Source organism: Salarias fasciatus, chromosome 4 (assembly GCF_902148845.1).
Source record: "Salarias fasciatus chromosome 4, fSalaFa1.1, whole genome shotgun sequence".
NCBI lineage: Eukaryota > Metazoa > Chordata > Actinopteri > Blenniiformes > Blenniidae > Salarias > Salarias fasciatus.
The window spans coordinates 5,030,822-5,050,387 of record NC_043748.1 but is presented as its reverse complement, the minus strand read 5'-3'; the positions used below and the strand labels follow the sequence as shown (position 1 = coordinate 5,050,387).

At 45.0% G+C, this 19,566-nt stretch overlaps 3 protein-coding genes across 8 annotated transcripts; 2 read left to right on the top strand and 1 right to left on the bottom strand.

Annotated features, from left to right (window-relative positions):
• The first annotated feature begins 120 nt into the window (after positions 1-120).
• On the top strand, positions 121-1,614 carry snrnp25 (small nuclear ribonucleoprotein 25). Its single transcript, XM_030090071.1, has 5 exons — positions 121-545; positions 850-940; positions 1,026-1,131; positions 1,223-1,297; positions 1,379-1,614. Exons 1-5 carry the CDS (start codon positions 306-308, stop codon positions 1,434-1,436), a joined length of 570 nt encoding a protein of 189 aa, XP_029945931.1. The 5' UTR covers positions 121-305; the 3' UTR covers positions 1,437-1,614.
• A 159-nt stretch (positions 1,615-1,773) lies between these two features.
• On the top strand, positions 1,774-6,255 carry LOC115387383 (uncharacterized). 5 transcript variants are annotated; one of them, XM_030090079.1, is made up of 7 exons: positions 1,774-1,796; positions 2,492-2,914; positions 2,989-3,078; positions 4,493-4,879; positions 4,954-5,049; positions 5,318-5,465; positions 5,616-6,255. In XM_030090079.1, the coding sequence occupies exons 2-7, from the start codon at positions 2,521-2,523 to the stop codon at positions 5,722-5,724; spliced, it is 1,224 nt and encodes a 407-aa protein (XP_029945939.1). In that variant the 5' UTR covers positions 1,774-1,796; positions 2,492-2,520; the 3' UTR covers positions 5,725-6,255. The 5 variants fall into 5 exon arrangements, with proteins under 5 accessions (XP_029945939.1, XP_029945940.1, XP_029945942.1 ...); XM_030090080.1 differs by having other exon boundaries at positions 1,778-1,828; XM_030090082.1 differs by lacking the exon at positions 1,774-1,796 and having other exon boundaries at positions 2,426-2,662; positions 2,783-2,914.
• Positions 6,256-6,291: 36 nt separating this feature from the next.
• On the bottom strand, positions 6,292-18,642 carry mrtfbb (myocardin related transcription factor Bb). Of its 2 annotated transcripts, XM_030090076.1 has the most exons (14): positions 18,405-18,642; positions 14,812-14,877; positions 13,126-13,181; positions 12,960-13,035; positions 12,576-12,737; positions 12,308-12,492; positions 12,058-12,183; positions 10,862-11,112; positions 10,276-10,411; positions 9,300-10,178; positions 8,746-8,856; positions 8,453-8,584; positions 8,314-8,374; positions 6,292-8,209 (listed from the first exon to the last, which is right to left on the bottom strand). In XM_030090076.1, exons 1-14 carry the CDS (start codon positions 18,502-18,504, stop codon positions 7,764-7,766), a joined length of 2,787 nt encoding a protein of 928 aa, XP_029945936.1. In that variant the 5' UTR covers positions 18,505-18,642; the 3' UTR covers positions 6,292-7,763. The 2 variants fall into 2 exon arrangements, with proteins under 2 accessions (XP_029945936.1, XP_029945937.1); XM_030090077.1 differs by lacking the exon at positions 14,812-14,877.
• Positions 18,643-19,566: the final 924 nt, after the last annotated feature.

The window sequence follows — 19,566 nt, the reverse complement described above, 5'->3', positions numbered from 1 at the left end:
ATAAAATAAAATAAAATAAAATAAAATAAAATAAAATAAAATAAAATAAGAGTTCGTGATGAAAAAATTAGCTTCATCAAAAGGAACCATGTGCAACGAATCACATAGCACGGTATACTATTCGTGCTGCACGTGTTTTGTTTACGTCCTTCGTGGTCTCACGTAAAGTCGATTTATTTAAGCTTTTTTAAAAGTTAGATGTAGTTCAACTTTTAAAAGTTGGTGGTTTCCCCCCATTTTTTTCAATGTAACTCAGTAGTCAAAGTGTAGTTCAGACTGTTGAGAGGTTTCGGAGATTTGAAAGGATGGAGGTAGAGGAGAAGAGTCAGGTTGTCCACACAGCTCCTGCAGGAGAAGCAGTGGGAGCAGGAGAGCTGTCTCCCAAGCATGAGGAGGTGCTAGAGGAGACCCAGACATGTGGTGCAGCTCCCGATGAGGAGGAGGAAGATGAGGATGCTCTTCCCCATTCAGAGATTCTGGACATTTTCGAGGAAGGACTGGCTCGACTAGTGCAGGACCCTTTACTCTGTGATCTGCCCATTCAGGTACACAATCCCAGATAACTGTAATTGACATCTAATAATTTAATCTTTACATCTAAAATGGTCACATTTTTCACGTTATTTTTGTTAAATAAAAAAAAACCCTGATGTTTTACAGTGGGAGAAAAAAAACCTAGTTAATACAAAGAGTATTTATTTTCTTATTCAATTATCTGTAAATTGAGAGAAATTGAATCATGATTTCCACGCAAAGACTAGGAAAGAAAACGTGACACAGAGCAACAGTATAGGAATGACATATTTGCATTCTTAATATATATTTTTTTAACTTATTCTAAAACTTCAGGTGACTCTGGAGGAGATAAACTCTCAGATTGCTTTGGAGTATGGCCAGGCTATGACTGTCAAAGTTTTAAAGGCAGATGGGGAAGTCATGCGTAAGTTATTGAAATACATTTACAGAGTTGCATTGTGAAATACAACCTTTTTCCCCTCATTATTTACAAAATGTGTTTTTCTTAGCCATTGTAGTCGTACAAAATGCTACGGTCCTTGATCTCAAGAAGGCCATTCGCCGGTTTATGGAGCTGAAACAGCAGCGTGAAGGTGGAGTGAAACACGTCAGCTGGTAAACACATTTACAGGCATCACGAAAAGGAATAATATGTAAACAGTTTGGATCTGTCATTGTTTCCTAAATGTCTTTTTTCTTTTCACAGGCGGTATGTTTGGAGAACATTTCATTTAGTATTTCAGGGGGAGAAGCTGGAAGATGACAAGATGAGGCTGAAAGAGTGAGTGTGAATCCAGTCGCGCTTCATTTTCAGGTCATGGCAGCAACATTGTGACTGATTTGAATTTGGTCCTGTCTTCAGTTATGGGATCAGGAACAGAGATGAAGTGACATTCATGAAGAAACTCAGGAAAAAGTGAAGTGTCACATGACTACTGCTGCTGCTGCAGCCCTCGGAGACCAGACCCGACGGAGATGGGATCATACAACTGTATCTACATCTCATTTTGACCACATGTAAATGAAATAACAGGTTGTTACTTTTGTTCTTTTATTGGAAAAATGTCTTCAAATATTAAAGTATTTTTCTTTTTCAAATGTTCTTGTCAGTGTTTCACTTGAACTTACATAACAGCCGTTTTTTAAGGCCAGTGTTTACCATAGAAGAGCGGTAATAAACAATGCCAGATGATTTGAATACATCCTGATAAAAGGAAATGATAGTTGCTGCCTGTGGCTTCACATCAGCAGGATACAGCGGGGGCAGCTGCAACTAACAGGCAATCCAGACATTTTCTTCCTAATATTCTTTGTATGACCATTCTAAGATATTATACCAGCTGTTAAATTGACACTAAGGGTACTTTTGTATTTATTGACTGAATGCTGTCATAACTTCTTGTGCTCGACATAAAGAAATTATAGCAGACATACTTTCTTAAAACAGTGAATATTTGATATGATATGATTTTCATTTTCTATCTTTTATGAATCTGATAGTTGAAATGATTTTTTGAAATTTGAGTCACACTTTATGCTGTGCAGTTTAAGCATATTGCTTGACGCATATTTGCCTAGAATGAGCTTGTAAATGCTTTGGCTCTACATATCCTATATCACATCTACCTTATCCACCTTATATAGTCCTTCCTCCAACTTCATTTGGAATCAGAAGTGTTATAATGTAGTCTATTAAGTAAAAGAGGAAAGCTATAGTGCTGCGTCTCTCATACATAGTATGTACGAACCAGGAAATGTTCAACATTACCCTCAGGTTATTTCCATATTTCTCTGTTTGAGTTATGTAGTCAGTCTGTACTTAAAGACTGTGGAAACAGTTACACATTTGGTGTTGAATTTCAGCTCTTTTTTTTTTTTAACTTTTCTTTCATCTCCCTTACAGTTACAATAAGAAAACCACTGCTCTAAACCATTCACACTTTGAAAATGAACCAAAAATCTTCATACTTTGTAGACTTTCCTCTGTCTGAACCACAAATCACCATGAGTTCCTCAAACAGCGAGCTGGAGAAGATTTCTACCCAGATGAACAATCTGGCACTCCAGAAGCAGCAGCTTCTGGAGAGAAATAAAGTTCTGTGCTTTCATGAGGAGCTGAGGAACCGACTCAATCAGCAACACACAGGTGGAGCAACAACCAGCATCCCTTCATGTCTCGTACACACACACGCACGCACGCACACACACACACACACACACACACACACACACACACACAGCCTCATGTTTGGTGTTCCGTCTTCAGAAGAATCTGCTCATTCCCAGCAAGAGATTGATCACATTGGTGAAAAACTGAAACAACTGAGCACAAAGAAAACAGAGCTCCAGGAAACCTTTGACAACCTCTGCAGTGCCGAAGACACGAAGAAGGAGAAAGGTTTGTCCAGATCTGTCACAGCAGATCACGGTTTTCCTCTTTCGCCCCAATAACCAGATTTTCTTCTTCATTAGAGGTCGTTGTTGAAGTTGGTGAGGAGACAGGCGCTGGTGTTCCAGGTTCTGGCATGAATGTCTTCCATGTTGAAACTCCTAAAATTCCAGGTGAGCCAGTGATCCCCAGATGAACTCCACTTTATTGTTCGGTTTATTGCCAGAAGGTCTGATGTGGCATTGTGCGAAAATCACAAAGAAGGTAGGTATAGCTGCTGCATGTATTCCTGAAACTATTTCTTGTTTGTGCACTGAAGGTGTAAGGACACAACACAACTTGGAGAAAGCAGCTACTTGTGGGTAATCGCCCCCATCCTTTAGCTGCTTGAGATTTCAGATTTCCTTAATCCTAAAACAGGCCATGCATGTTAAAATGCATTTGTAGTTTGAGAGAAAATACAAAAAAATGAATTAACTATTGAGTACTTGAACAAGAACAATAAAAAAAGGTGAAAATGTGTTTTTTTTCTCTGTATGACCATTCTAAGTTATTATAGCAGCTGTTAAATGGACACTGAGGGTACTTTTGTGTATATTAACTGATTGTTGTCATAACTTTTTGTGCTCGACATAAAGAAATGATACTGGAACGATTTCTTAAAACAGTGATTATTTTCATGATATGCCTTTCATTTACTGTCTTTTAGGAATCTGTGATTGTCAAAACTATACCAAATTTGAGTCACACCTTATGCTGTGCAGTTTAAGCATATTGCTTGAAGCGTATTTGCCTAGAATGAGCTTGTAAATGCTTTGGCTCTACATATCCTACATCGCATCTACCTTATCCTCCTCATATACTGTCTTTCCTCCAACTTCTGTTGGAATCAGAAATGTTGTAACTGTCGTCTATGAAGTAAAAGAGGAAAGCCACAATGCTGCATCTTTGATACATAATATGCAGGAAACAGGAAATGTTCAACATTATCTTCAGGTTATTTCCATATATTTGTCCATTCAGGCACTATAACCTTACAGCTCTTTCAAAATATCTCTTGTGAGTTATACTAATAGAAATGATAGAAAATCAAAGGTGTTGCAGGATATTGTGCTGAAGATGAAGATACTTTTAAGCTTGGTTCACTTTTCTCAATACTTTCTGTGTTTGGGATGTTTCGCTTCATAATATCTGCTACTTTGCTCATGTCTCCCTTCCTAAAGAGATCCAGTGATATTAATATGAAATGTGAGAATTATGGTTGGTAAATTTACATATTATCCAAACAGATGTGTGATTTCCTGTTGGGCTTTGTGTTTTCACGCCATAGGACCTCATTGTCAGCAGCTGTTGGCATCAAAAGGCCAAAAGCCAAACTCTTGTCATGTTGACTGAAGCCTTTCAGTTTGAGTTGTGTAGTCATTCTGTATTTAAAGACTCTGTGGAAACAGTTACACATTTGGTGTTGAATTTCAGCTTTTTTCTTTTTTTACTTTTATTTCATCTCCCTTACAGTTACAATAAGAAAACCACTGCTCTAAACCATTCACCCATTGAAAATGAACCTAAAATCTTCATCCTTTGTAGACTTTCCTCTGTCTGAACCACAAATCAGCATGAGTTCCTCAAACAGCGAGCTGGAGAAGATTTCTACCCAGTTGGACAAACTGGCACTCCAGAAGCAGCAGCTTCTGGAGAGAAATAAAGTTCTGTGCTTTCATGAGGAGCTGAGGAACCGACTCAATCTGCAACACACAGGTGGAGCAACAACCAGCATCCCTTCATGTCTCGTACACACACACACACACACACACAGCCTCATGTTTGGTGTTCCGTGTTCAGAAAAATCTGCTCATTCCCAGCAAGAGATTGATCACATTGGTGAAAAACTGAAACAACTGAGCGCAAAGAAAACAGAGCTCAAGAAAACTTTTGACAACCTCTGCAGTGCTGAAGACACGAAGAAGGAGAAAGGTTTGTCCAGATCTGTCACAGCAGGTCACGGTTTTCCTCTTTCGCCCCAATAAGCAGATTTTCTTCTTCGTTAGAGGTCGTTGTTGAAGTTGACGAGGAGCAGGAAGCAGACGCCGGTGTTCCAGGTTCTGGCATGAATGTCTTCCATGTTGAAACTCCTGAAATCCCAGGTGAGCCAGCGACCCCCAGATGAGCTCCACTTTATTGTTCGGTTTAATGCTCTGAGGCAAACTTACGGATCGTGGATCAGAAATTGAGTTGCCAGAAGGTCTGATGTGGCATCGTGTGAAAATCACAAAGAAGGCACAGCTGCATGTATTTCCTGACAACACTGTTTCTACTTTGTGCGCTTGAATTAACGATTGAGTGCTTGAACAGCAACATGAAAAAAAATTAAATTGCATTTTTTTGGAAACCATGCATGTGTTGTTCTTGCAGCTCCTGCTGAGGTTGTGGATGTAGAGAACCTCCCAAGACGCCCCTGCAGGTCTCAGTGCCCAGAGTGCGGGCAGGTCATCCTGACAGAGACCAGCGCCTCCGTCAGCACCGACACCTGGCTGCTGTGTGTCTCGGCAGCTGCAATCGGGTAGAAAAACCCTTCTTCTCTGCTGGCGGCTGCTGTATCTGCGTCATACGATAGTGTCTGGTCGGGCCTGTTTCTGTTTGAGCAGCCCGTTTTATGTATTTCCAGTTTTGTCTTATTTTTTTCCTCTTTTCCTTTTTTGTTTTGTTGCAGCTGTGTGGCCGGTTGTTGCCTCATCCCCTTCTGCTTCGACAGATTCAAGTCGGTCACACATAATTGCCCCATGTGTCGGACATCAATCAAAACCACGTCCTGGTTCTGAGGGAAGCGAGGACGAGACGCCGTCTTTCTGTGGCATTTGTGACGGATCTCGTCCGTCAAGTCACACATTTGTTCGTCTGACTCTGTGTGTTTGTCCTGTGATGGACTGGCGATGGACTGGAGTTATCGCTCAACTGTGAATCCTGTAACTCTGTTTAATTCTGAAATGTGATGAGCTGTTTGTACAAAAAAAAAAAAAAAAAAAAAAAATCCTGCAAAGACGTCCTTTGAAAATGTTTTATTTTAAGTAGTAAAGAGTTTGTGACAGTGCTCCTAGGCTGTGAAATCCCAAATAATCTCTGTATTTACAAAATGACAATTACATTTATATATAAAAAAAGGTAACATAAATACACAATGTGTAAAATTTAAGGCATACAAACTATGCATTACGTTTTCTTTGGTGTTGAGTTATACTAGTATAGTAAAGACAAAACATTTCTTGTTCCAGCACATGATCCCTTCTGAAAGGGCAACATTTGGATTGTCAAATGAGGCACTGACAGGAAAATAAAACAAGCTTCATAATAATAAAAAACAAAGTCACATGAATGAGTTTTGTTCTTCGACAATTTCTTCAGCATAGAGAAATGTGACTTTCCAGAGACTGTGAATCCCCAACAATTCAATAAAGTAGCACAATTAGGTCGCTCTGTAGCACACACGCGCTCAGTTTGATACATTTTATATGAAACTGTCAAAACGACCAATGCGACCAGCAGAGGTCAGTAAAATACAATCTGATCAGAAGCGTTGAGACTATTAGACTGTGAAGGTTGTGTTTGCATGTCTGAAACTAACTCAATAAACTGCACAGTAAAAATCAAACTGCAATTACTTAAACATTTTAAAGATCCAGTTAGTTAGACTGGAAAGCAGTGAAATGTGTGAGAATCAGGGTGTGTGTGTGTGTGTGTGTGTGTGTGTGTCAGGGTGCCCACATGTGCAATGAGATGCATTACAGACTCAAAAGGCTAAAAAAAAAAAAAAGAAGAAAGAAATAGTTTAGAGATGAACGTGTTTACAGAGTTTTCGGTAATAAATACTAAGGCAGCTTGGGTTCGTGCTGCTGGGTCACTCTGACTTAGAAACTTCGCTCCCAGATGAGTTCAATGTCTAATTTATGCTTCACAATTCATCCACACAGCAGGAAGACATTGTGGCCGAGTGTTTACACTCTGTTTTAGTCGTGAGAGTCACTCCAAGACAGGAACGAGGATGGTTTACTCTTCTTCCAGAGCGCGGAGCTCTACATTCACTGAGATCAAAGGACAAAGGCAAACCAATAAGAGGAAAACAGACTGATAACAAATCAGTGACATAATTTTGAGATGGAAATCTTAGCAGCTACTTCTGCTGCTTTCGCTCAAAGCGCCAGTACCAGCCCCACGTTCTCTGGTCCTCCGTGCAGTCAGAGGGATGAAGATATGCTCCTGTAGCAGTGACGACACGTGCTTGCATGTGGAGAGTTGTGTGTTTTTAAAACGTGCCATTACATTTGTGAATGTGTCATACAATTTTCCCCTGTATTTACAGAGTGCATGGTGGAATTTGTGCATGTCTCCATGAGCCTGTAAATGTTGTCTAATTTGAGCCTCTAAACCAGCTGAAGGTTTGGATAAGTTGATTTTGATCTCCTGCCATTACAGATTTCTGCAGATATTTGTGTTCTCTTGGTTAATACAGTGACATTTACAGGCCTTTGGAGGCACAAACAAATCCCAGCGCGCACACAACAAATATATTACAAACACAGATTCTATTATCCTTGCACTAATATGACAAACAAATGCGAATCTGTGTATGCAGAAATCTAAATACATGTTTCAAATCTCTTTAGACACAAAACTCATTGCATAGATATAAACCGAGATACATTCACAACTCTCAACGTGCACGCACAGGTCACCTTGCTACAATATCAGCTTCAAATGAAGAACGACGTCTGGGTTAATACTGCAGGTCTGGACTGCTCACACCTCCAAAAGCACATGAAGCACATGTCAAAGGTCCCAGTGGAGGGATTCACCTGGGCTGCACTCACTCCCAGTTCAAGTGCAGTTCATGAGAGTTCAGGAAGTCGGAGGAGAAGACGCCCACCGGCACGGACACGTCCAGCGGGTTTCCTCCCTCTGCCGGCACCGCCAGCGTCAGGTCCAGCCAGTCCATGCTGTCCATGCCGGCGTGGTGCAGGTTCAGCGGGGAGGCCGGAGTGTTCTCGTTAAAGTCCACCTCCATGGCGGTCGCGGGCGAGTGCAGCTCCTCAATCAGCTTCAGTTTGTGCGGCTCCCTGTCGGCGGCCATCGTCGCGTCCAGGAGGGAGTTGAGCTGGGAGTTCGGGGTCAGGGCCGCAGGCGGCTGGGCCACCTGGACCAAGGCGGGCGGCCGGGATAAGGCCGTGTTCACGGGAAGGGTGGTTACGCTGGCGGTGACAGGGAGAGGCTTGTCCAGGCTGGGCGGATCCTGCCTGATGAACGGGGAGATCTCTGGAAAAAAAAACCAAAAAAACACACACACACAAGAGGAGAGGAGAGTGAGAATCAAAATGTTGTGTCTGATTTGTCTTCAAAATGAGAGCACGATTTCTCACCGCCGCTCTCGATTAACACGTCAAACAGGTCATCCATCTGTTGGCTGGCCGCAGTGGGAGCCTGCAGAAAGACAAACACATGAAAGTTTGAGTATTTAAAATGTTAAAAGACCATAATTCATTTGGACCTGATGTTCACCTGTGCAGCTGTGAGCAGGCTGCGGGTCTGTTTGACTGCGTCCTCGTAGCGGGGCGGGTCCTTACACTTTGACACACGGTTTGTGAATTTTGGCTGCGGCACAGTCAAAGGGGATTGGCTGGAACAGAGAGGCTGTTTAACAGGAAAAGACAACAGTCGCTTACACAGAATAAAAACAGGATGTATGTTATGTAAACCAGGAGCGAGCGGATGGAACCGCAGAAATAAAAGCAAGCAAACCGGCGACCAAAAAAGAACGTGTGAGCAGAACAGATTCCAGCATCATTTTCTACCTTGCTCGTGGGCTCTGCGTGGACAGGTTGGCCCGAGGAGGCTCCCGCAGCGTATCCGTTCAGAGGGAATGTATTGAGCAGGTTTTGTGCCTCTGCTTCCATCCTCCATGTCTGCAGGAACAAATCAAAGAGTCGGCATGGAAGCATCAGCGCTATCAATACTGGAGTTACACACAAACGCTGCAGAGGAAGTCGCTTCTGCAGTAAACCAGTTGCATTGCTTTGATTTCCCGCAGAGGCGCAGCCCTCACTCAGCACTTTTCCCAGTGATCCATGTTTCCACAAACCTCCTTCTGAGAGGTGCTGAGGTCTGGCCTTAACGTAGCACAGACAGAAACACAATGATGTACGACTGACAGATAGATGTGATCTGTTATATAACTGGATCGAAATTTATGATGCACAGAAAAAGAGAATTTATGATTTCAGGTGAGCATATGTGGCACATATTGTTGGAGAATACAAAGCTACCAAAGAAAAAGCACAGCTGGCAGCAATGACTAATAGGGAGCAGGGCTCAGGCACTCAGGACAAGAAGTGGAGCGTTTCCTTACCTTTGTCAGTGTCTGGCTTTGAATGCTGCATTGCTTTTGTAACGCTGCCGAGGCCTCTATTTGCTGTGGCACCTGTCCAGGGTTCTGGATGAGGCCTGGAGCTGAGCTGCTAACTGCAGTGTGTAATTTGAGGCCTTTGGCAGGGAGCTGCAGAGTGACGCCGGAGGCAGGAAGGGATGCGGGCAGCAGGATCTGCGCTCCGGCCTGAGCGGGCTGCAGAGTCTCGGGCGGCGCGATGATCTGGTGACTGATGATGAACTGATTCGGAAGGACGGCTTGGCTCTGCTCGGCGGACTCCTCCTGCTTTACAACCCCCGGCGGGGCCGGAGAGCTGCAGGCCACCGAGCAGTTCGCCGGGGCTGGGTTTTCCTCTTTGACCTGCACGGGAAGCGACGGGCTGAGCTGAGGCGGGGAGTCTCCCTGCTGGATCCTTTTCTCCACCTCCAGTTGCATCTTCAGCTCCTCCACCAGCCTCTGCTCCTGCTCCAGCTTCCTCATCAGCTCCTCGATCTGCCGCTCCTTCTCGTGCAAACGTTTGTCCTTTTCGGAGTCCTTCTCGTGGGCTTTCGTCTCTGCGGGACTCTCCTCGTGCACTGCGGCATGGGACGGACTCCCTGGCATCCCCGCCGGACTGTCGGCCGTGCCGCTGTCCTCTATGCCAAGGCTGGACACTTTGGAGGCGATGGGGGACACGGGGGGAGTCAACTTTACGCTGTCGGACTGTGGAGCCGTTGAGACGACGGCAGGCTCGGCGCCGACGGCGGCTGGCGTCTGGCTGCCGGAGCTCTCCTGATACGTTTTCAATCGTTCTATCAGATCGGTCTTAGTCCCAGAAACAGGCAGAGATCTGAGCTTCAGCTCCATTTTCAGCTCAGCCACCTGTAAAGACAGCGCATTATAAAACACCTCAACGTTTGGCTCGTTCAAACCCGCAGCGTTTATACGGTCGGACTGTGAGCGGGACGCAGCGTGTCACCTTCATGTCGTCCAGATTGGCCGGTAAGCGGTCCGGCTTGTGGCCGGCCTGAGCGTGGCGGAGCTGCACCGGCGTCAGCGCGGCGCTCCCGTTCAGCACAACGCCGGAGCAGCTGGTTTGTACCTCACTTGTGGGTCTGTTGTAACAGTACAGGAAGAGAAGGGAGTGCAGATGAAACGGAGGGCCTGTCATCCATTTTTCACAATCAACAGCATCTGTGTCGGAAGCTGCAGGCAGGAAGGAGCGATTCGGACGAAATGCAGCTGTGGCTAAATAATGGCCATGATAAGAGAAGAGAACCTTATATTCTATTAAACAAGATGGGATCTATTGTTTGGGTTTGAGACAATCTTTTGTTTACCTCCTGGAACCATTTATTCTATTGTGATTACAATAGTTTACGAGTTGCAGGAGAAAAGCAGGAAATAGAGACTGGAGAGGGGCATGTTGCTGTAGGTGCCTTGTGCATGCCTGTACAAATGTAATAATAATAATAATAATAATAATAATGTGGCTAATTGTAATAGTCTGATATATCATATAACCTAATAGCTAGATGAGGCTGTGTAGATGATTGGAGCCATACTTGAGCGTCGTAGGCAGGATGGCCTGGTAGCTGTACTGCTGCTGCTGCTGCTGGCTGAGGATCTGGAGCTGGAGGAACTGCTGCTGCTGCTGCAGCAGGCGGGCGTACGCAGAGTCCATGGACACTTCAGCCAGCTCCTGCTTCTGATCCGGGGGAATGTACTGATGGTACTTCAGTTTTTTCACCCGCGGCTTGGGCTCTTTGCTCTTCTTGCTGCGGCTTTTGTCGGCGGGAAGCTTGGCCAAGCTTTGCTGTGGTGCAGAAGGCAGAATGAAGGGGAATGTAAAACCAGAGAACACCATCTGGAGGACATTCAATCCTTGCGACTGATGTCGGGTTGTTTTATCGGAGAGTACAAGCAGACTTGAAAGTAACACTTTATATTTCACAGCTTTTAGAGCTGAGGTGGAACATTGTTCAGACGGCTGATGAGAAGGACAGGATGAGGAAACGAGTAGTGGAAATGTGACCGTTATTGTTTTACCACCTGCAATTGCAGGATATAGTACACATGAAAATGGTTTGGTGTAAAATCAACAAGGTTGTTCTCACTTTAAATCCAGAAAGTTCAAGTTAGTGAAAGTAAAAGACTCGATGACGCGATGCAGGACTTTGAATCTGAGTTTTTTATGTCGCCTGGATGAAGACGACCATCCTGTGCCATTTGACCCCGACTGAAAACAAACTGGAGCCGCTCCACTTTTGCACTTTTGACGTGTGAAAGCGTTTTGAACCCTTTTAGTCTCTGACCCGCGTTTGACCTTTAGCTTAACGGCGACTTTCCTTCCGCCAGTAATGTGATGCGACCTTAAGTATGACAAAATGCAGACCCTTACAATGTAGCTGTCAGCACATTTCCAAAAGAAAATAATGAAAAAACAACAAAACACACACACGCACACACACACACACACACACACACACACACACACACACACACACACACACTGCTACAACTTCTCAACATCTAAAAGAACAAACTGAACTGATCTTTAAAAAAACTGCTACTTTATTGGGTTCTGATCTTTTTCATTGGAATCCCCCAACATGATCCCTCTGAAAGGAGGATATGCAACTTCTTATTTGCTAAATCATTACAGTGAAGGCAGTTTCTAGTAGTTTCCAGCAGGTATATCAGTGTGTTTTTTTCCTTACATGTGCTTCGAGCAGATTGAAACTCAGAGTTATGAGCATACCTTAATAAGAACGGGTCCTGGTGTAACACTGGGGGCAACAGGGGCTGGCTGGGTGCACGGCGGCGTGCTGGCAAAGGAAAGTTTGACTAGATCTACTGTTGATTGCAGGCTGGGTTTTGGGGAACACTGTGAAAACCAAAACGGAGAAAAATCACGGTAAAAACAACAAAATGGCTGGGAAAGAAATCTCATATTTTAAGTCTGCTCGGTGCTGTCTGGAGGGCGGTTTGTGCAGAAACGGTTGATCTACCTGTGCGGGAGAGTTAGAGGAGGTGGAGTCGTTTCCTCCAGACTGCTGTGGCGAGGCCGAGGCAGAGCTGGGAGACGGATGGCTGCAGGGATTCGGCGATGAAGGTGCATCGCTGCTGTCCTCATCAAAGTTGTACACATCGGACCGCTCCGGGGTCTTAGAGATCTCTGTCTGCCCAGCACTCTCTGGAGAACCACAATAAATTTATTAGAATATTGCGCGATGCAGACGTCTACTGAAAATTTCGGTGAACTGTTGCGTATTTTACCATCGGCCGCGTCCTCGGCAGCAGAGTCAACAGGCAGGATGTTCTTCTCCACCAGCTCCATGGGTCCTGGGCGCTGGGCGATCTTCTCGTTGAGATCGTCAGCCAGTCTGGCCCTCTTCAGCTTCATCTGCGTGGCCTGCAGGGAGGGCTCCGCCTGCGTCTCTGCACGGCACAAAGAGAACCGCCGTGTGTGATCTGGATAACTGTTATCGAAAGCTTTGTCAGGGTGACTCACAGAAGCCTAACCAGACCTCAGATCGGTCCGTCTGCGATATATTTATACAATTAGAACTGGAAAAACATGTAACAGTGTAGATATATGGAAGAGAAAATGAGTAATTTCTCTTATCTAGAAAAAGCAAGAACTCACAAGATGATGATTACCTTTTAGGATGTGCATGCGGACGAGCTCGGAGCGCTGGGGTCTGCTGCAGAGTTTGTGCTTTAGGAAGTTCCCAGTCTGTAAAAAAAAACAAGATTTTGACCAAATATTTTATTAAGATTCAAACTAAATCACGATCCGGGATGTGATTATGAGTTTCTGTCTCACCCGGGCTCTTTCCAGGTTGCGAATCTTCTCGTGAAAGACAGCAGGACTCTTCAGAGCTGTGAGAGAGGAAACAACTCTTGGTCAAAGACTAAACTACTCCATCCATCCATCCTGGAAGTATACAGCTCCATAAACACATTGTAACTATACAAAATGTAACTATTATGTGCCAAAATTCCCCAAGAACTAAAAGTCACATTTGATGTTCTCTGTATCTCAGCTGGGACAGCAGTCATGTTCACACTAGCCGGCCTGCAGAGGAATCCACTCTTTGATCTGGTTATTTTTATGTTTTTGTCTCAGTCTGTCTCCAGTACGAGGGCGCTCATGGGAGTCCAACAGGAAGTGTCAGCTCTTCTGACTCAGGGCGATTGCTCCATGCACACAGTCACTCTTTGATCCCTCGGTAAACCCATCCTGCCTCTGATGAATTCTGGCTCACACGCTGGTCACCTCTGCTATGGCGGCCGCTGTTTGGTTTGAGGACACGCTGGCCGGGGTGGGGGGGGGGGGTCTCTCTCCCAGGAGTGTGTCAGAGGTTCAAAACAAAACATTCCTGCTGATCATCCCGATCTCACTGCGTGCCGATCGTAAGCCCTTAAGTGCAGCGGCAGCAGCAGAGCAGGATCTGGGGCGGCCGGGGAGGTTTGTGTGCAGGCTGAGCTCAGCCAGGCCGCAGAGGGAGGAGGGGGGCCTGACCTCCGCCGAAGGCCCAGCCGCTGACTCATGTGACTGTGTGGAGCCAGAGAAGACCTGAAAGACTGACCACGGGAGGCTTCCCGGGACAGAGCGGGTCTGAGAGGACCAACAATGTCCTTTTCTCTCTCTACCTTTCCAGTTATCAGCAGGTTTCTGTCACAGCTCCAGCCTGTCTTTCATTTGTTTGCCCCTCCAAGCTCTGATTTGAACTATTCTCACTGCACAGTTGCGAACCACCATGCAACCCTGAATTTTAAGCTTTAGACCCACACAGAGGCCCTGTACTTTAAAGGAGCGCTGAGCAGCATAATGCTCAGGTCAGGAACAAATCAGGTCTAATATTCAGTAAAAATGACTGCTTACATTTAGACGTCTTATAAGCAGGTAGGAGAACTCCATGTCATTGTTGGAGGGAACAATAAACATTTCTCATGTGTACAGTTATCTATTTTTCTTTAAAAAGGGGGGTCCAGACCCGCTTTACCTCCCATGGTTTAGCAGCAAAACATGCAGGAGTATAATTTATTGAATTTAACCCAAAGTGTAGCAATTATGTTAACAAACAAGTCCGTAGCGCCCAAATCTTGGATGAGTGACGTTCAGCCCGGTCACATAACCTTAAAATACTTACTGCATGTTTTATTTTCTTTTTTCGAGTCGAACTTGTGTCTCGGAGCCAACAACAACATTTTTGGGGCTCTAATAAACACGTGGTCACAGTTTTGACTACTCTGATAATGCAGAGGAAGTCGCTGACATATTTTTATAAAACAATGCTCATGAAAACCAAACATATTGTTTACTGAGTTCAGCCTTTTCCGTGGCTGCAGTTCAAGTTGTTTTCCAATGTAAAGGTTCAGCCTCTTGATCGTTGTATGTAGAAGCAAATTGGGCAAGACTAGAGTTTTTTTTAATGTTCTATACTTTAACAGTTAGAGCGCGTCGCCATAAGCCTACAGAAGCGACAGACGAGAGCTCGGCACTCACGTGGCATGATGCCCTGCTCCACAAGCTGCTCTCGACTTCTCCTCTGCTGCAGACAGAGCTGGAGGACTGTGAGAAAGCAGAGACACGGAGGTCAGAGTTAAACTTTGACCAACTTCCCTGAGTCACCACACAACCATCTCTGGCTCCGGACGGCAAAGAAAAGACCTGCAAGACTTCAAATAAAACCCAGAAGCTATTATTTCCCAATCAATACGTTGCCCCAAAAGAGTCGGCAGTCACCCCCCGTTCACCACCACCACAGATATTTCAGTCACTTCCTCTCTGGTTTGAGCTGGGGTTCAAGTTTTACAACAGTTGAACTCATTAGTGGGGCTCTCTCGGAGCTCCTCTCATGGCGGACTATGTCTCTGTGTGGGTTTGCAAATCGCAGCGGGAAACCAAGCAGCTGCAGACGAGACAGCAGGGGGATTCACATGAAACACGACAAATAAAAGCGAATTTACTTGATGACACCTGAAGGAGCCGAATGACTTCTATCGAAGCATGTTCTCCCTGTGCATGGGTTTCCTCTAAACTCCAGTCAGACCCATGTTTAAACAGTCATAAACAAACGAGCGCGGCCGTTGTTGTTTCTGTAGAATAACGTGGCTTACGTAACAGCCGAGGACGAGGTGACGGTGACGACTGAGGTGGCGGCGTGAGGTGTGAACTCATCGTCCTCGCCACATAGAAGTGAACACGGCCCATCTCGAACCACTCAGCGGCTCGGTGGGGGGCGGGGGGGTGTACGGCTCCCACTCACACACAAAAACATACACACATGCAACATGCAGACGTGCTGAAGTCCCCCGGGAGGGACGCTGCGTCTGAACAGAGCTCTGTGACTCACTCCAGCAAAAATAAACCAGGCAGCTGTGAGAACAAGGCCTGGGAACCGTGGATTTCGGGGGTAGTTAAGGGGGTGGGATCTGCTGTCGTACGCCGGGCCAGAGGGACGGCCACGGTGGGCAAGGGAACGCAGAGTGACAGGGGCTCGGGCGGAGGGTGGGAGGCTGAGTCCAGTCTCACAGCGGCCCATCAACCTCTGGACAGAGAACACAGTGTGCCTGCTCCGCCTGCTTCCCATTACCAGCCCGCACCCGGGGGGGGGCGGGGCTGTTATGGTCAGCCTGACATAGATCAGACAAGCAGATTGTAAAAAGTTGCTACTAGTGTGCTTCAATATTTATCTCCACTTTGATTTCGAGAGAGCGCCACGAGCAAGAAAAGTTATGAGCGCATACTAAACATATCAATAACATCAAACTGTGCCTGGAGGGGAGGGGGGGCTCGCTTCAATCTGAGCATCACCATGAGGGTACATTTGATGCCCCGGGGTCGTCCCAGTCCCTTTTGTGTCATCGTGCAACCTAAACCCCGGCTAACATCCCTGCTCCCGACACGCCTGCTCACCAGCAAAGCGTAAACAGAGGCTGTGGGAGCAGCACAGAGGGGGGGCTCCGCTCAAATCCTCGTCTCCTGATGTAATCTCTAATCTCAGACCCATGTTGTTTTCAGTCAGTCATCCCTGGAGGTCTCCCTTCAGCACTCTTATTTGATCGGACTTTTTTTTTTTTTTTTTTTTTCTTAAATGAAAAGCATGTACAAATAAAAAGGCGGATTTTCAGTCCCTTGGGAGAATGATCGGTTCAGAGGCGCAGGAATCGAAAAATCCAGGGGTCAGATGAATGTCTCTTCCCAGCGTGATTTTATAGTTATGAGTTCATGATAAAAGGAAGTGTATCAGTTGTATCAGAGTTGGATATTAAAATGATGTGAGGAGTGATATGAGAATTGGGATTCACAGCGTGGTTCCAGCTCTGTCAGGGTTTTGTGTCGTCCTCTCTCACTTCTTAAACTGCAGGCTTATGTTGACTTTGATTTGACCAAATCATATCATAAAAAACTATAAACACAGTTCAAGTTTTTGCCCAGACTGAGACTTTCGTAGCAAACAGCAGACTAAACTACAAATAAATAGATAATATTGATTTAGAAACTTGACTGTGTGCTTCGATTTTGTTCAAATAAATCTCCAGTTTGGACAGGCTGGAAATATCACAATCGATCTCAACTCGAACTAAATTGAATACACACCCTACAATTTATTTTGAAAATCTACCAACAAGGTTTCAGCAAGTCTGTCACAAGTTGATGGAGAAATATTGTTTGAATGAAAAGAGGTAAAAAAAACTTCAACATCATATCAACATTTGCGTTTTTAGTAGTTGTTTTTTCTTCACAAGGCAAAACTTCCAGAAATAAATGCAGCCTCAGTGTGGTGAGAAAGCCCATCTGCTTCCTGCCCCGAGAGTGGGCGTGTCTTCAGGCTCTGACTGATCTTTAAAAAAAAAATCACCCATAATAGAAAGGCTTCTCAGAGCCATCCTGCATAGGGATACTCTTTTTATGCGTCATCAATATTGTTATTAGCAAAAGCAGCCTAATTAGTGTTGAGGTTGATGATAACAGTAGTGTATGTCTGAAACTGTCATCCTTATTTCCCATGAGCCTATTGATCCTCGTCCTCTTTACAAGTAGTGAAGATGTTTCTCACATCCAAAGTGTCCAGGATGTAATCGACATTTTGATTACTTGTGTCTAAAATGCTCAGTCTTCTTCTTAACCCTTTAAAAGGAACGTCACGATATACGGGTAACTTCTGCATTTCTTCCTGCTTTCCTGCTTACATTGAACAAAACCACATAAACACTGAGATTGCTGCTGCTGATGGTCTGTTTCCCACTTACAAAGTACCTTTTCTGTTCAGTCATTTCACCACATTTATGATTTAAAATAAAAAATATATAGCTTTTAACCATTTCCCCCATGCTTTTAGTGAGTTATTGTTTGAGGCCCTTTTATTGTGAAAAATATTTTTCAATAAGATAATGGTGCTCAACAGCATCCAGCCTTTCATTCTTTTTTTTACAGACAACCACTGAGAAATGTAGCCAATGTGGAGGATTTGATAAAAAGTTAAATCCATGTATCATTACATTTCCATTACACAGTACAAGACCTTTGGAAATTGTTTCTTTGTTAATAAACATGGAGAAATCATGTTCAGAAACTGATGGCCAGTAAGAATTAAACCGAAATGTGTCTTGTTTTAAGCTCTGCAGTAAATAAAAAGACTTGAATGAGATGGTTGTGTATGGGAAGGAAAGAAGCAACGATCAGAATCCTGATCAGCAGCATATCTGACACACTTCCTTTAAATGAAGTTCATTGCAGCCACATTTCGGGAGTGAAGTCATGCCCACACCATGTGACACAAAACCATAATAGTGTTCCGACAGAGTGCCAACATAAACACAGGCACTGTTAAAAGTGCTCTCCCGAAAAAAAAATCACGTTGCGTCTGCAGATAAAGTTCAGTCTCCAGTGAGACTGATGCTTGGCCTGAGTCACAGTGATGAGCTTTACTGTCATTTCCTGTTAGTATTGCACCGACATCATCCAGCCCCCCCCCCCCCCCCCCCCCCGCTGCTGCTGCTGCCAGCGTTAATAATGATTAACAAGAAGGAAAAGTTCAGCTACACAACCAGGAAATGCACACAGGTGAGTTAAGAAAAAGTGAGAAAGAGCACCTGATTTGAATTTTCCCCTGCAGATGGCGGGGGTCTCCACGTCCAGGCAGGCCATGGGGGGCAGTGCTGCTGTGCTCGGCGGCCAGGTCTGGAGTCCCATGGAGCGATGAGGCCAGCGGAGAACGTGGGAGTCAGGGAGAGGGAGGAAGAGCTCCAGCTCTGAGGCAGCTGGCCCGATCACTGTCTGACTCTGTAGCGAGGAAAGCGTGTGTGTGTGTATGTGTGTGTGTGTGTATGAGAGAGAGAGAGAGAGAGAGAGTGGAAGTATGTGTGAGTGCTCAGTCAACGTCAGGAGGAGGGAACACAGCGCCGCTCGCATTAACCCTCTCCGGGTCACTTTGCTCAACTCACAGACGAGTTCAGGGACCTTATTTATTTTGCGAATATTATGGTAATCACTTGTTCTTGTTCTGAGGAAATTCTGAGCCGTATGGGAGTCATTTACTGATGACCAATACAGGCCTGATCAGAACAAGCTGTTGGGAATTTTAAGTGGGTACATGTGCTTTACAAACAGCCAGAGTGGTCTTTTTTTTTTTTTTTTTTTTTTTTTTCCCCTTGGGTAATAACAGTTGCTGTAACAAATAGCAAAGACAAGAACACACTGGTCGAGTTTCAATGAAGACTCAAGAGTTTTCTTTGTCTTCTCACAATGATTATTGTTTGTGCTCTTTTTTTCATTGCAACACTGTTTGATTTACAGCTGTTCCCTCTCAGCTCTTCCAGCGTTCATCGCAGAGGATGTGTATAAAAGAACAAAATACTGCTGATCGTCCAAAAAAACCAGCCAGGCGGTGGTGTACAGAGCTGGTTAGATGTAAACCATGACTGCAAACAGGAAACAAGATAAAGGGGGAATTACACTAATTGTGGCGAGTACAGAGTGTCTCAGTGGATCCAGGAGGGCCGGTTGGAAAACGCACCGGAGCCGCCGAGCCGGCAGTGATACCGCAAAGGATCTGATGTCAAGGTGAAGCTGCACAGACACAGGATGCGCTCAGTCCTCCGCTCTGCGATCTGTCTGAACAGGACAATGCATGCTGGGAAGTACGGGGCCACTCTGTTCTGGATTAATAACGTGCGCGAAGCGGCGTGGGACGGGACGCGGCGCTGATAATGGGACAAGTACGGGCACGGCCCCGCAGGGATTGAATGATGGCAA